Source organism: Pogona vitticeps, chromosome 3 (assembly GCF_051106095.1).
Source record: "Pogona vitticeps strain Pit_001003342236 chromosome 3, PviZW2.1, whole genome shotgun sequence".
Taxonomy (NCBI): Eukaryota; Metazoa; Chordata; class Lepidosauria; order Squamata; family Agamidae; genus Pogona; species Pogona vitticeps.
Window position 1 is genome coordinate 161,540,119 of NC_135785.1, and position 17,277 is coordinate 161,557,395.

The 17,277-nt window shown below is 40.2% G+C and overlaps 1 protein-coding gene across 3 annotated transcripts in view; it reads right to left on the bottom strand.

Moving 5' to 3' along the window:
• FGF14 (fibroblast growth factor 14) overlaps positions 1-17,277 on the bottom strand; it is a 386,515-nt gene that overhangs the window by 172,769 nt on the left and 196,469 nt on the right. For 2 of the 3 annotated variants that reach the window (XM_078391413.1, XM_020795566.3), the window contains exon 2: positions 5,050-5,089. The exons of the other annotated variant lie outside the window; for it this stretch is intronic. In XM_078391413.1, coding sequence (XP_078247539.1) covers positions 5,050-5,089 — 40 coding nt within the window. The remainder of the gene's footprint in view (positions 1-5,049; positions 5,090-17,277) is intronic. 3 annotated transcript variants of the gene reach the window in all.

Genomic DNA, 17,277 nt, shown 5'->3' on the forward strand with positions numbered 1-17,277 from the left:
AAATCGGCCCAAAACTCACCGTTCAGCGATGCTTCCGGGGTCCGGCAGCCATTTTCGCGCCCTCGGTAAGCGAGGGGAGGGCGCGAAAACGCTGCGTGCGGCCATTTCGGGCGTCCGGCAACAGCTGATCGCCTGAGGGCAAGAGGAGGAGGACGAAGAGGGAAAGGGGGGCGGACGCACGAGCGCGCGCCACTTCCTTTCCTCCATCTGCCTGCCTGCCTGCCTGCGTTCCTCCCCAGCGGTGGCAGAAGAGGGAGGAGGAGGAAGAGGGAAAGTGTGGGGGGAGGAGGACGAAGAGGGAAAGGGGGCGGACGCACGAGCGCGCGCCACTTCCCTCCCTCCGCCTGCCTGTCTCGCCGCCTGCTTTTCTCCCCGGCCAGCACGGCCCCGCATCACTCTCTCGGCGGCGGCAGCGGCTCCTTCCGACCGGCCCCCCACATGGAAGATCGGTAAGCGAGTTTTGCCCATTGGGGCCGATGCTATGCCTCCGCATTAGCGATCCCGGAAAAGGGATCGCTATGCGGATTCATCGTTATACGGTGCGCTCGTAATGCGAGGCACCACTGTACACTAAAATTAGTGGAGTTCATCAGATTATGTTCATGCTGTTATATTTTCAGAGCTAAATACTGATTTTGGTCCTTAAATTTCTCCCTTCAGGAAGTACCACTTAGCAGGGACAGGGACTCAACTGGCAGGACTCCCTGTCAAGTCAGACTTAAGTCACACCAGTGACTTGACTTGGGTCTTATTTTCAATGATTTGGACTCAAATTACAACTCGGAACCCACCCACCCACTCCCTTTTTTTCTGGGTGGGTGGGGGGAGCTTGTCTTTAATAGGGACTCAGACCCTATTAAAGTTTGGGTTTGGAACTCGGGACTTTATACCAAAGAGACTTGGACTTGGACCCAAAGGATTCCCAACATCCCTGCTGCTTAGGAGCTATGGGTGGACACATGCCAGATCTTGTCTGAAAGCTGTGGATGGAACCCTCTCTCCTTAACTGTGGAGATGAAAATAGGAAGGAAGAGCCCCAGAAGGAATGAATCCTCATGTTCTTACAATGTCTGCTTTTTTTTGGGGGGGGGGGGTAAAAGACTGGCCTAAGTGGCCCTATAGAATAGCTTTCATTGTCCACTTGCTAAACATAGTCTCCCTTTGTGCCTCTTCAAGGTAAGGCAGTAAGTCAGACCATCACACAGTAACTTTATTACACAATTTTTTGGCAGAGGAGCTTTGAGATATATCTCAGTTGTTTTTTTAAAAAAATACAGTAAACAAATAAACAAGCAACCAGCACAGAGGAATCCATGCATAAAAAGAACACTGACATTACTGGTCACCCCCATGCACATCTGCAACATTCAAAAACATTAGTTATAAAATCACTGCCTTTTTATTCTTAAATGCTAGGTGAGTAATCATGGTAAGAAATATTGTTTTGTTGTTACTATCCATTGATTTCATACATTTATAAATCAGATTCTCAGTGAAGCATTAAATGGTGGCATCAGGCCTACTAGATTTCACAGGCATTTTAATTAGTGACAGCAATACGTTTTCAGCCTCCAAAGAGCTCAGGGGTCCATATTCCAGGTCTCCCTTTCCCATTATCTACACAACCACTTCCTGTGGGATTAAGGCTGAGTAAGTGACTAGTTCACAATCAAGTAGTAAACTGATTTTTCAATCCAGCAATTTTTTGGATTAACAGGGTGACCAACAAAGAAGTACTAAGGTACTAAAACACATGAAACCCACAAAGCCTGAACGCTTTAGTCACATAATGAGAAAAGATCAGATTGTTAATTACTCAAGGTGAAATACATGCAGAAAGAAATGGAAATCTACAGTGTGAACTAGTGTATCTGCTATAAAACCCTTTATTGTTCAGACTGAATCGCAGATTAACTCATCTTCATTTCCTCTAACAATAACATTCAGTATGTTTTATTTCTGTTTTATTTCTGTTCTGCTTTAAAGCAAGTACATAATTCTCTGTGCTTTCTTATACTCAGTATTTTCAAGACACTATCAACCACAAAACTGCTTGGAAAAAATCTACGGAAGAACTCACAAATGCTTGTCACTGAACCATTTCTGTACTCACTGAATGAAATTCAAAACAGATGCATTTCTAAAAATGCATCCACGAGACATTAATAGATCTCATTGTTTTATCAAGAATCAGGCAATATAGTATGAAACGCTTTGCATCCATAAAAGTAAAAAACAAAAAACCCACCGGTCTCAATATCATGCTTATAAATTAAAAATAAATGTACATGTTGGATTGCTATCTTGTTTTGTTTTAGCATAGCGTTAATTTTAGTATATTTAATCCATATAGACAAAATGACAATGCCAAGGACAAAAAGACGTGAGCAGAAATTCTTTCTCTCTGAATTACTTTTTTTCTATGTGGCAGTTAAGATTAACAGCCAGACTGACAGCCAGACAAACGGATGGACAGATGAATAGATATATCAGAAAGCATTCAAACATTCATGCACATAGCTCCTTGCAGTGTAAAATGATACAGTTCAACAGAGGGCACATCCCATTAACCAAAGATACATGCCAGCAACTAAGAGCACAGCCAAAAGTTAGGATACTAGAGTTTCTCACAGTAGCCAGCCCAATGCCCTTAGGCATCCTATGAGAAGAGTACGAGGGCAGTAGCCCTCTTCTACTATTGCTCCCCTAGAACGGCTTTTATAGGTTCCCTATGTACTCTCCAGGTTCATATCCCTTGTCCCTAACATTACTTGGCAGAACAGGAACCACTAGGTTCTCTAGGCTAAGTCCAGTTATTAGTTTTCAGTAAGGTTGACCTACTGAATAGATGGGACATGTAAAGTCGGCATTTTTGTAAATTCCACTGCATCTACCCTAGCTCATGCAATGATATTTTTAAAACAATGACTTATACAATATATGATCTATTAATTTCAGTACATTCTGGTAACAATTTTTTTTGGAAAAGCAAGAGCAGTCTTTACTATAAAATAACAAACTGAGTGCTATGTCTCTATATGTGAAGTGAAATCTGAAATGATTTAATATATGTATGTACCTTAATATATCTGTATATATGTAATTAAGTAATATTTCTTTAAAGGATGATAAATTACATATTTTTTAAAGAAAAGGACTAGATGGTTGAACTCATTGGTAACAGGATTTTTAGAAGGAAGATACGCACATATCCCTTACAGCCAATGTTTTTGCCCCTGCCAATCTAGTATGATTGCAGCTGTGGACTATGCCCTGTTGTACTGCACATTTTATAAAGATTCACATGATCTACTTATTTTCCCAATTTTAAGACATTTTCTAGAGAGACCTGGTAAATTTTATACCTCTTTTCTCCTCTATGACTCAAGTGAAATTACAACTAAGGTAGCAAAATTTTGTGCAGTAGCTTCTACAATAAGAAAACAGATTATTTAAATCACACTTAACTGTAATCTTAATTTCAGTCTGCTTTCTATTAATTGTAAATCCTATATGCTTTGTTACTGTATTTTAGTCTTGCATATTTGACATGGCTGATCTATAATAATAATAATAATAATAATAATAATAATAATAATAATAATAATAATAATAATAATAATAATAATAATAATAATAATAATAATAATAATAAAGTTAAAGGTAACAGGAAACCGTGCTTCCACAAAAATAAGACAGAGTCTTATATTAATTTTTGCTCCAAAAAACGCATTAGGCCTTAATATCAGAATAATCTACATTTATTCAGATACAGTCATGTCATCTTCTTCTGGTTTCTGCACAATGGTGGAGGGCGGGATTTCACTTAACTGGGGCTTATTTTGGGGGTAGGGCTTATATTATGAGCACCCTGAAAAATAATACTAGGGCTTATTTTCAGATTAGGTCTTATTTTCAGGGAAACGGTATACAGTGGTGCCTCGCATAGCGAGGTTAATCCGTTCCGGATTAACCTTCGCTATGCGAAAACATCGCTAAACGGAAATAAAAAAGCCATAGCTATGGCTTTAAAACTCACCGTTAAGCGATGTTCCTCCATAACGCCGCCATTTTCGCACCTCGGTAAGCGAGGGCAGGGCGCGAAAATGCGGCGCGGACCTACCGGCGGCCATTTTGGAACCGCCAATCAGCTGTTCTCCCCCGCTTCATTGTGCGAAAATCGCTAAGCGAATTGCTTGGCGATCATCGCACAGCGAAAAAACGCTATAGGGGCCATCGCTGAGCGAACGCTCCAGCGATGGCCCGGACCCCCTCGCTATGCAAATTCATCGCATAGCGAAGCGATCACTAAGCGAGGCACCACTGTATTACTCTGAGTTGCTGGCTCAGAGTAATCTGAACCTAGTTGTAATAAAAGGCAAGTAACAGAATGTTTTTGATTAGGATTCATCTCGTTCCATGTATATCTCCCAAATGTATTGTTTTGGGTAACGAAACAGCAGATGGAATCAATGACGGAAAACAGAAGTCCAAAGAAATAAATTGCTAAGAATTCTCTAAAATTTACTGTGAAAATGCTGAAGTAAATCACAGAGGTAATACTGCCACAGAACATATTCCTGAGAGGAATATGTAGATTGATTGTTTAAAAAACAAAAACACCAATGACTTCTATATAATCTATGAATTACAGTACATGCTGGTGTCACTGTTTTTTGGGGAAAGTGAGAGTTATAGATGGTGCATGGTTGGCTAAAAGTGAACTGCAAAACTTAATGATAATACAAATATTACCCATCATAACAAACCAGGAGTAAACAAGCAATCATTACTATAAAACTGTTATAAAAAATAAGTGGTCTGGTGATTTTTTTAAAATTTCAGGAATTGTCCACAGTTTTCTTCTCTCCATTTTGTGTCGGAATTTAAGGTCAAGTTTGGGTGTTGGTTATTCCAAATACTTTGTTTAATGAAAATTAAAAAAAAACACAAATAAATAAAACAGTGAGTATATTTAAAACACTGTCATGAGGGGGAAAAAATAAGGATGTAAGGAGAGAAAAGTCAATAAAATCAATAATTACATACCACTATTTGTGTTTGTTGTAGTCCTTCTCCTTCTTCCATCCTACAAAACAAGATTCCATACAGCAAGCGTTATAGCTCTACTTACTAGGAAGTGAGCAGCAAAAAGTCTAGTTTATAGGAGGAAAATTTAGCTACTCTTCGTCCTTTTTTTCCAATCTTGGTCATTGAAAAACAGAGCACATTATTTCTGGAAGCAGCAATAATCAGTTTATAATTATATGTATAAATAATTATAATTATTTCTTTAAAAGTCATAATTATAAAGAAAAGGAGATAGCTCCCAATAAGATGGGAGGAAGAGAAAGAACTACAGCAAGCAATTATGACTTTTAATATTCTACTTGGGTATCTTATCTTCACTTATTCTCACAAATCATATGGCACATCAATGGAGAGCCAAATGCAGAAAAGAAGACTGATTGTTCTAGAGGACTTCCAGTATAAAATGAAGGCGGCAGTAATATCTGGTAAACAATAATGCAAACTATACATGTATTTTAAAGAGTCTGCGGAAATGCTACTTGCCATGTCATGTCAAGAATTTGAAGAGCTGTAGTCCAAACCACCACCACCCCTGCCAACTTTTGTCAAACTTTGCTTTTATACTAAATTAGGACTGGCTCTAGATTTGAAAGAATTCTGAGCAAATAGCCCTCTGTTGTTCCCCATGTCTGTGTTGGAAGGTTTCCAGCCACTAGCTGGTTTACCAGGTTAATTTCAAACAATTTCAAGGATGTTAAGGTGAGGAGCAGGGCCAGTGTCATACAAGTATGCTGAGTGCCAACACATGGTTGGTAAAACAAATTCAAAAAGTTTGCACAGGTTGTCAAAGATTAAGATTGTGTAATATGAGAAAGGAAAACAGTTGGAGAAGATTAGGAATGATGCTATGATGCTTGAATAGCCATGGATGCATGTCCAAAAAAGACTACAAAAGAAGACTACATAAAATTTGTGAATTAGCTTTGTAGATGCAAAGTTTAGAAATAATGTAGAAACTGTAATTTAAATGTGTAACACATCTTATTATAGGACTCTTCCATTTATATTTCTTTAAGTTCCTCATTATACACTGGTTTCAAAGAAAATTCCCATGCCATCCAAACGATGTTTCTCTTATTTCTGTTTCTGCAGGATTTTTCTAATGAATTTTCCTTTTTATTCTCACCAAACCCTTGCTTTATTTTTCTGTGCCCTTTTCCACTGTGGGGCTTCTCAAGCATTACCATTTCCACTGATGTTGTTTACCCTTTGTAATAAATCCCCTCTATGACAAAATAGAAGCCTGCTATGACTCTGTTACGGTAATGCAGCAAAGGACATGAATAACCCAACAGGGGGCAGACTCCAGAATAACAGCCACAGAGTGGACAGCATGCCAGCCACATATTTATTTTACAAGATTTTTAGCTGTGCCATTACCAGTGGTCTCTGAGCAGCGTACAACAATATTAAAACTTTAAAAACATTAAAAATAGGCAATATTATAATAATACCTTATATTAAAAACAGTCATTAAAACATTAATATTAATAATCATGCTGCTCATATGGCCAGCTAAAGGATAATATATAATTAAAATGCTGGCTAAACAGAATGGTCTTTGCCTGGCGCCAAAAAGCCAAAGGTGCTGGAGCCAGGTGGATCTCTATAGGGAGGGTGTTCCAAAGCTGGGGGGCAACAGCTGAGAAGGCCCTATTTCGGCATGCCATCCCCCTCACCCCTTTCAGGGATGGCACCTTCAGAAGGGCCTCCTGGCCTGATTGCCAGACTGTCTTCAAAGGCTGCCCCACGTATAGCACATTGCAGTAGACAAGTCTGGTTGTGACCAGTGCATGTGTAACTGTTGCCAGGCTCCGCTCATCCAGGTAAGGGCGAAGTTGATACATTCTCCGCAGCTGTAAGAAGGCACCCCTGGACACTGAGTCCACCCGGGCTTCCAGGGTCAGACCCAGGTCAAGAAGCACCCCCAAGCTACGGACCCTGTTCTTTAGGGGGAGTGTAACCTCATCTAAAGGAGGGAAATGGCCCTTTAACCTATCTGGCAGAGCACCTACCAGCAGCACGTCTGACTTGTCTGGATTGAGCCTCAGTTTATTGACCCTCATCCAGTCCATTATCAAGTCCAGGCATGAGTTCAGAATGGTGACTGCCACACCTGGATTGGTAGAGAATGAAAGGTAGAGCTGGATTTCACCAGCATATTGCTGACTCCTCAGGCCAAACCTCCTAACGACCTCCCCCAGCAGTTTAATATAGATATTAAATAGCATGGGGGACAATATCAAGCCGTGAGGAACCCCATGAGGCAACCGCCATGGATCAGAGCTATTGTCCCCCAGCACCACCTTCTGGACTCGATCAGCCAGGTAGGAGCGGAACCGTCATAAAACGGTGCCTCCCATTCCCATCCCAGCCAGTCTGTCCAGAAGGACACCATGGTCGATAGTGTCGAAAGCCGCTGAGAGGTCCAGGAGAATCAACAAGGATGTATTTCCCCTGTCATCAAACAGGGCAACCAAGGCAGTTTCCATCCCATAACCCGGTCTGAAACCTGATTGAAATGGGTCTAGATAATCCATTTCATCCAGGACAGCCTGGAGCTGCTCAGCCACCACATGTTCCAAAACCTTGCCCAGAAAAGGGAGGTTTGCTATTGGACGATAGTTGTTCACTAGACCTGGGTCCAGATTAGGCTTTTTTAGGAGTGGACGAATCACTGCCTCCTTTAACGGGGCAGGGACCACTCCCTCTCTTAACAAGGAGTTGATGACCTCCAGGATCCAGGTGTGAATCCCCCAGCAGATTCCTTTATTAGTCGTGATGGGCAGGGGTTGAGTTGCGTAGTGATGGCACAACCAATCCTGTCCACATCCTCGGGTCGTAACAACTGAAACTCATCCAATAAATTGTGACATAAGTCCAGAGCATTGGACACAATCATAGGTTCTGCATCGACAGTGGAGTACAACTCTTTGCAAATCTGAGCAATTTTCCCCTCAAAGTGTGTAACAAATTCATTACAGTGAGCCACTGAGCAGTCTGGGACCTCCATCGAACCATTAGGATGAAGAAGGTCCCGGACGACCTGAAATAGCTCTGCTGGATGACATGACGAGGAAGCAGTACGACTGGAGAAATGCTGGCATTTTGCCAACCATATCATCACAGAGTAGGCCCGATAATGGGTTCTAAGCTGTGTTTGGTCATAGTCGCAGCGATATTTCTTCCATCTGCACTCAAGTCGTCTCCCCAACTGCTAACATATATTATCTAGCACTGAAAGCAATGCCTTTCCCTCAATTCGTGGTCTCCCACCATGTGGGCTTATGTGTGTGGCGGAAACGTCATCTAACATTCTGTAGGAAATAGCTTGATGGTTTAAGTTGGTAAAGGATTGATTATACTACTGAGGAGACTTTGTGTGGAGATCACAAACATTCACTCTGAGGAGACATGACTGCAAGTTTTCATTTCTTCTACAATGAAGCTGACTTATGGTCCTGTTGCTCAGCTGTTGTATGTCCTGCAAGGAAAGCTGGTGAGGACCGAGGTCCTGATGAATCCTGTGACTTTTCTGGATCAAGCAACAGCACAGAAGGTGGAACTAGGCAGCCTACATGCTCTGTCTGGAAGACACCATAGTAGGGGAAGACTGACTAGGTGATGTGTGTGCCCATTGCTCAGGTATCAATGGACAAATTCAGAACCCTGTTCCTCACATCTCATCATTCTTTAATCTTTCCACTGAAATGGGAGAGATGGCCTTTCAAACCAAGGGCACTTTCGAAGGACTGTCCTCTGTAAAAAGAGGCACATGGTCACAACACATGGAGAGTTGCTAGATGGAGAAACTTTGGAATTTTCCTAATAGCAGCTGCCTTCACATAATAAGTAACAGCAAGCCTCCCACATGCTCACTCTTGGAAACAACAGAAGCTATGTGTTAGATTCTTTTCAAGTGCTCAAAGACATAGAAGCCGTTCCAATGTGAGCCTGGAAAATCTCATTCAGAAGAGTCCACAAGAACATGTTAATTGATAGGAGACATAAATTACACATGGTGATGAAGTGCCACCTTGTCTTTCACTTCAGACACCAAAATATCTTGAGAAAACTATACATGTCAGGAACACTGATGTTATTTTGATTGTTTATTTTGCCTGATGTATGCCACCCAGAGTAGTCGAATGACTAGATGGGTGGGATATAAATATAACAAATATAACAAATAAAATAAAACAAACAAACAAACACCAGCACATGACACAAGATGGTTCCATTGAAGAATTGAAAATAATCTAAGGCAGACACTTATTTGAAGAACTAAAGAAGAAAAGGAGCATAAATCAGGAAGGGCTTGAAGCTGAGTCTTCATAGCAGGGGTTGGAGGTTGCACTATAAAATAATTAAACCAAACTTCCAAAAACTATATAAATATTCATCAGCTGGGGTTGGTAGAGAGTGAATATTAGCTATGTAACTACATAATCTCTAAAAACCTAGTCATATTTTTTGCTCTATAAAGTGGTGCTGGAAGAGGAAAACTTTGTTAACATTAATAGATAGCCCAAACCCTGCCCAGCAGGAGAGGAAGAACTCAATAGACAAGGTGGGAAAGAAACATGTCAAAGACCCTTTGTGTACATTCCACACATGAGGGATGTAAAAAAGTTTTCTTATATCATTCTTGCATTCTTTCATTCTTGTGTACATTCCACACATTAGGGATGTAAAAGTTTTCTCCCCGCTAGGTGAGATTACAAGAATTGTGTGTGAATTCTTGTTTTATTTTTGTTTTGTTTTGTTTACTAATGCTGCTGCTGCAAATAGCAAAAAGGACAGGTCTTTTTGCTCTCATGCAGGGGTAAAAAATCTGAGTGATTGACTAATTTGTCAACAAAATGTCTTGATATTTTGAGATGAGCTTTTCTGATCAAGGGGGGGGGGACTAAAGTATTCTTCATTTCCCTGGCACATAGCTCATCTCTGCTGTAATCTGCCTGCTCTCTACCAACATTATAAAGAACAGCATCAGTAGTTAGGATTTTAGTGGACAAAAACTGGGTATTATAAAATACTCCCAACTTCAGACCAGTCAGATTCTTGCATTAAAGTAAGAAATGGTTTGGTGATAAGTAGGAAACTGCCTTCATTTTTGGGCTTTCCTTGGGAAGGGATCATGGCTACGGGGACTGTCCTGTTGTGTGCCTGTACTTCAGAATTTATCAACATACTTCTGAATAAAAGCTATAGCCAGGAAGTTAACACTGTAGCCATGGAGACCTCATGTCTAAGACCAGGAGTACAGGTGAAACTTTTCTGATGAACTGGCTTATGTGGATTTAAGTGTTAAGGATAGAAAGCAGAAAGGACTGTGATATATTCAAAACTAGAAGAGGAACTAATTTAATAATGTCATTGTCCTGAATTGCATTTATTTATTTATTTAAAATATTTCTATCCCACCTTTCTCGTTAAAAGGACACTAGGTGTCTCCCTCAGACAAAATATTTACAAAAGTAAACTTCCCCCACTTCAGATCAAGGATTGCTAGGGCTATCTATATACCAGATAAAATTATTCTTATTTTAAGAATGATGTTTTATTTTTCCCCTGAATTAGGCTGGTAGGTGGGTAAGCAGGAAGACAAATTCAGAAAATACTGGCTGAAAGGACTGGAAGCCTCTCCCTCCCTCCCTCTCTCTAGAAGACAAGTACAACAGTATCTTCTCTTCGTTGTAATTAGTGTAACAAGGTGTACTATATAATATGGTACTTTGTGAATACAGAATAAGAACACGGCATAGTTTTAAAAATGTTATAGAAAGATATTTATAGCACTATCCTATTAATATTTATTTACATGTAAGTCTCACTATCGTCACTAGGGCTGAATCTTATTTTTTTGAACATATGGTTAGGATTGCAATGTTAACACAGCACTTTACTAACATATAAAATTAGGAAACATGGAATCAAAGCATTTAAAAAACAGGACAAGTAGTTAAAGTGCTTCCCATTAATTTCCAGGGGGCATATTGAGCAACTGCTCTTGGAAGAAATTGTTTGATCTGCATATTATCATGAGAAAGGTAACATAATTCAACTCCACACTATTTTACACTACAGGTGGTAATAGGAATCTTTTTTTTTTGAAACCCTACAGTAAATTTACATATGGTAAAAGAGGGCTCAGGAGAGAAAGACTCACTATCACCCAAGGAGAGATAATCTGTTTACTCTCACTCACAAGGATCCCTTACCTTCTTTCTCTCCTAGGAATGAGAAATCTGCTCTGGGCACTTCTGAGCCTTTAAGCTCTTATCTCTTTCTTTCTTTCTTTCTTTCTTTCTTTCTTTCTATTTATTTATTTATTTTTCTGGGTGGTAAACACAAGGAAACATAACAACAAGCAATAAAAACACTGCTAAGAGAAATTCCAAATTCCCGATGGGTGCAATGATCCAATAAGCCCATGGGCCGCAAAAAAATAATAATCACACGAGATGGACCAAGAGAAGGGTGAACTATTACTCTGGGGCAAACTAAAGAAAGTTTTGGGAGAACAACCAGATCTTAAGTTAGCCTTCTGAAACCCAGGAGGGACAGGGCTCACTGCACCTCTAGCGGAAAGGAATTCCGGAGTGAGGCGAACACCACACAGAAAAAGCCCGATTACGGGTGGATGACCTCCAGGCCTCCCCCCGGGTGGCTACTTGGAGCGTTTCCACATAAGAGATGTGGGTGGGGTGGATAGATGTTTTGAGGGAGACAGGTAACAAGGTCCTAAACCGTTAAGGGCTTTAAAAGCTAACATAAGCACTTTGAATTTGGCCCAGAAGCATACAAGTAGCCAGTGGAGATGGGCTATGACAGGAGTTATATGGTCATATTGAGATGCTCCAGAGACCAACTGGGCGGCAGCACTCTGCACCAGCTGCAGCTTCCAAACCACTTTCAGGGGCAGTCCCATGTAGAGAGCATTGCAATAATCTACAGTACTTTTACCTTGCTCTCCTTTGTAGCTCACACTACTGCTCCATCTAAAGTTTTTCTGCTGTCCATCATTCTATATAAAAGGATACCCTTGTCTACTTGTGTCACTGAAACTCTAATCCAGATTTTTGTTCTAGCGCATGTTGATTATCACAATGCTTTGTCGCTTATTCTTCCTGTCTTACACTAAAACTTATTATTCCTGCTCTCAACTCTTCTATTCATTTAGTTGTTCTTTCTTCCTGCTATAACCCTGGTACAGTTCGACAGATTCCCCTCCACTGACCTCCTCCTACTATTTTGTATGTCATTGAAACAGCTTCTTTTAAGCTTTAAGTCTCTCTGTGTTCTCATCCCTTCTTATCTATCAACATTGCTGCCTCTCTGTTGTTCTCTCCAGTTCATCCTTTCATCAGACAATAATCTCCTTATTACAGTTCCATTCCATTATGCTCTTTCTAAATTCCATGTCTTTTCTCTTTCTGTTCCTCCTCTTTCCCTTTAGATATCTGGATGGCCTTCTCTGTGTCTGACTTTAAGAAAATGTTTTTAGAAACTTTTCTCTCTTGTACTTCTTCCTTGATAGCTTATTCTATTTTTAAAGTTCTTTCTTGCCCCTACATGAATTGTTATACTTAATCTTTCATTTACTGGCTCAGTATAAAATATAAAATTTTCATCTTTCCCTCCAACTACCCTCTTCTTTTCTCTTAAATCATTTTACAGTACAGTGGTGCCGCGCTTAACGCTTACCTAGCTTGACGACGAATCCGCTTCACGATGAAGTTTTTGCGATCGCTTTTGTGATCACAAAACGATGTTTGAATGGGGTTTTTTCACTTTGCAATGATCGATTCCCTGCTTCGGAAACCGATTCTTTGCATTACGATGATCAAAAACAGCTGATCGTTGGGTTTCAAAATTGCTCCCCGACGTGTTTAGGAAGGCTTTTTCGCAAGACAGGGAGCAGAAAATGGCCGCCCTATGGAGGATCTTCGCTGGACGATGACTTATTCAGCCCATTGGAACGCATTGAACAGGTTTTCAATGAATTTCAATGGGATTTTTTATTTAGCTTGATGAGGATATCGCTTAACAGCGATTTTGCTGGAATGGATTATCCTCGTCAAGCGAGGCACCACTGTATAGGCTAAAGGAAAGGGATTGTGTTCTACTTTTCTACAATGCCTAGTATATAATGATTACTTTTATGAATAATAGATTATTCTTAGGATTATATCCTATATCCTTATATAATGATTAGGATGACTGCAAGAAAAGGAAATGAAAGAAAAATCATTCTGTATTTGAAAATGATTTCAGCCTTCTGAGCATTCTGTTTTCCAAACCATCTCCTCTCCAAATGGACTACAGCTGGACACTGCCTAACAAATCTAGGCTCATTTGGAGATGCAGAATAATTCCATACCATTTACATCAGAAAACAGAAAGCCAAAGATCTGAAACAGGGATGATTAGCACGAATACTAATTCACAGGATCAGTCATTACAATGTAGCTGACAAAAAATATGATACAAGCACACTGGACATTACTAGACAGATGACAATTAATGCAACTACAGTGGGGTCTTGACTTGAGAACTTAATCCGTATTGGAAGGCGGTTCTCAGGTCAAAAAGTCTATAGGTCAAGTCTCCATTGACCTACAGTGCATTGAAAACTGATTAATCCTGTAACAGGCCGTTTTTGTTCCATTTTGGTTTTTTTCTGGTCTGTAAGTCAATTTTCAGGCTGCAAGTCAAACCTAAATTTTGCGGCCAGAGAAGTCTGTAACTCAAAAAGTCTGTAAGTCAAGCCGTCTGTAAGTCAAGGGTCCACTGTATACATAACAAAGTTGTTAAAATTTAATTGTTCTGGTTGGTTTCCTGTTACACAGGAGAAATTCACATCCCCATTCATATGCAAATCCACAATACCTGCCAACAAATACTAGTGGCTAAAAACAGCATTATGTAAAAATTGCTGGGAAAGTACACTAATCATTTCTGTCCAGATTCAGCAATTCAAACAATTAAGATTATTTTGTGAAGAAAAGTAGACATGTTTCAAGTGGTTATATTTGTTTTAAAATGCAGAAAAGAAATATTCATTTTGTCTTCACACCTGCTTTTGTCTTTTATTAACAGTGAAATTTCTCAAAACTGCAAACAGCTTGCCTGGTAAAGAGAGACATGTTGAAAATGATAAAACTCTTAGTAAGTGCTACGTGCTGATGGTGCCATCTGCATGCCACCAGGGAGGGGGAGGAGGGGGAGGAGGAGATCAGCAAGATTCTTGTATTATCTTTGATTTAAATTCATTTTGCCTGTCAATTGAGTCGCATTAAATACAGAGTACAAAAGACAGTTCCAAGAATAAGGTATCGAAGACCATTACAGCTGCAACATGAAACATCAGCAATGATTCTATATTTCCTTCGATTTGAAACAATGGAAAGGGCATACTGTTCCCCCCCCCCCCCAAAATAAGACAGGGTCTTATATTAATTTTTGCTCCAAAAATTGCATTAGGGCTTATTTTCAGGGGATTTTTTTTTCATGTACAACAATCTACATTTATTCAAATACAATCATGTCATCTTCTTCTGGTTGCTGCACAATGGTGGAGGGCGGGGTTTCACTTAACTTGGGGCTTATTTTGGGGTAGGGCTTATATTACGAGCATCCTGAAAAAACATACTAGGGCTTATTTTCAGGTTAGGTTTTATTTTCGGGGAACCAGGATAACGGCGATGGCACAGCAATTAGCCTGTATCAGTATTCTATGTGAGGTATGTGAGAGGCTTATCCTGCAATGAGTTTGGGATGCTATGCACACTGATATTCACTATGTATTTGCTGCTATTATGCGTTTTTCTTTGCTAAATGCAAAGATAAAACTAAATTCTTGAAAGGCCAGAATATTATGGTGAACTTGAAAAACTGTGAAATCTGGTAGTAATTCTGAAAATCAAATGAATGACAAATTTATAAGTCTTAAGTGGAAGGTTCACTTAAAATATGCCATCTGTATTTTGCCAGCTCTTGGCTGAGATTTTATGTTGAATATTCAGATCTCCTTTTCTAAGTGCCACCTCACCAGCTCGACTCACAGTCTTACCACGGTAATTTTCTACAGTAATGTAGAAAAGTAAAGGAGCATTCTGAGACCAGGTTGAAATTCATTCTGTCATGATAAAATTATCTTGGAATAAAAAGCAGTACTCAAACAAGTCAAAGACAAAACATAACAAAAACATAGTTTCGTGCAAGTTCAACAATTCCTGTTTACTAGATCTGTAACACCAGGCTCTTCTCGGGCACCTGTCAGATGGCCTGCGTTCTCTTTGTCTCATGCAGTAAGCAACTTGGGATCTGGTGTCCTCATATGGATGGCAGTTAACAAGCATAATTTCATTATTTTATTCTTTTATAAGTTCTAAACAACAATGATACATAGCAAAAGCATACATAAAGCAAGTATAAACCCTATGAAATACTGTTTTAGCCCAAAGAGATGAGACTATGAAAGAACGAGGAGTGAGTAAGAGATTTGAATCAGAAAGAGCAAAAGAGAACTGAAGAAACCAGAACCGCTGTTGCTGCTTAAACTGTGAAGGCCCTTGCCAACTTGGTCTAAGTATCATCCCTATATGTTTGTGTTGGAGGGGTGAATCCACATAGTGAATTCATGAATTGCATAGAGGCAAACTGGCATTTAATTTTAGGGTTTTGAAGATTCCACACGAAGAGCTGATTCTTCTATGTTTGGGACACCAAACATGTCTTGATTTTTCACCTGAGTATGAATTCACAGGGAAACTTGAACTCTGCAATTCTACAAGCAACTTGTTTATTGCTACTGTTGTCTGGGCCTTGGGTGAATAAACTGTAGCATTTTGTTATTGTTACAATTACTTACGTTGTCTGTTACATCAGAGGTCCCCAACCCCCTGTCCACAGGCCGGTGCAGGTCCATGGCCTGAGCCAGACCGGGCTGCAGAGACAGGCCTCCCGCCACCCCCACACGCACTCACCTCGCACAGCTGATTTGTGCATGCGCGCACACTCCAGCTTGCCCGTGTAAGCACCATGCCACCATTCACGCATGAGAACAATCCATGCGCCTGCACAGGTGCTGCACTGCCATTAGCGCATGCACGCAATCTCTTGTGAGTGTGAGAGAGTGCTCGTTCACGCATGCACACAAGTGCGGGGTGCCCCGCCTTCCCCAGCCGGTCTGCGGGGTGAAAAGGGTTGGGGACCCCTGTTTTACATAACTGTGAATAAGAAAAAACTCTGTTTGTGAAATAGTGTTTGCAAGGTTCATTAATAGATATCTCAGAAAGCAAATAGCCCCACAGAACTAAAAAGTGTTACATAAAGTTCATATCTGAAGTAGCAAGTGTGCGAAGCATGCATGAAGGATTAAAGTGTTGGCAGGCTCATGTGAGAACATCACTTGGAACACAGGCAATCAGAGGGAAGGCTGTCCCTTGGCCAATATCCATATAAATGCTATGTAGAAACACCCTTATCTTGGGCTGCATGTGCATCTGGGTCAGAACGCTCTAATAAATGTAGCAGTATATATTTTATAGCTGTTATGTAAAGGGCTTAATAAAAGCTTATTCTTTCTTATGCCAACTTCAACCTTAGCATCAAATCACACCTTTGGTTAGGATTTCTTTGGCACATAGTTCAATTAGTTCTTGTAACTGGCTACCAGCAGCAAACAAAGTGCTAATTCGGCATCGACTTCAAAAGAGTTATTAAATACTGTACTGAATTCTTTGTATGTGCTCTTATATGCGAGTCTGACTTTTTAAAAAACTGAAAGTTACTAAACATGTTCTGTTTTGTTTTCCTATGAACAGCTTACATGGGTTTCACAAACATAAGGCAAAAATGTCCTAAGCCTTTCTCAACAACGAAAAATAGGTAATATCTGTGATACATGGTTTGCTCCATCTGAATTCAGAATGGTTTCAGTTGTATAGTTGGTTATGGCTAAGTGAGTAACAGGGGAAACATTGAAAGGGGTGGGCAAGGGTGGGAATTGAGCTGGCCCCTGCTCTTCTTCCCACCCTTGCCTTTCTCCTAGTGGCTAAAATCCTGGTGTGAACAAGAATCATCATCTTTTGCTGACTTCCCTTCCTAATGTTGCACCTGTTGGCAGCCACGTCTTCACAAGACATATTGTATGAAACAAAACCACTAAGTATAAGA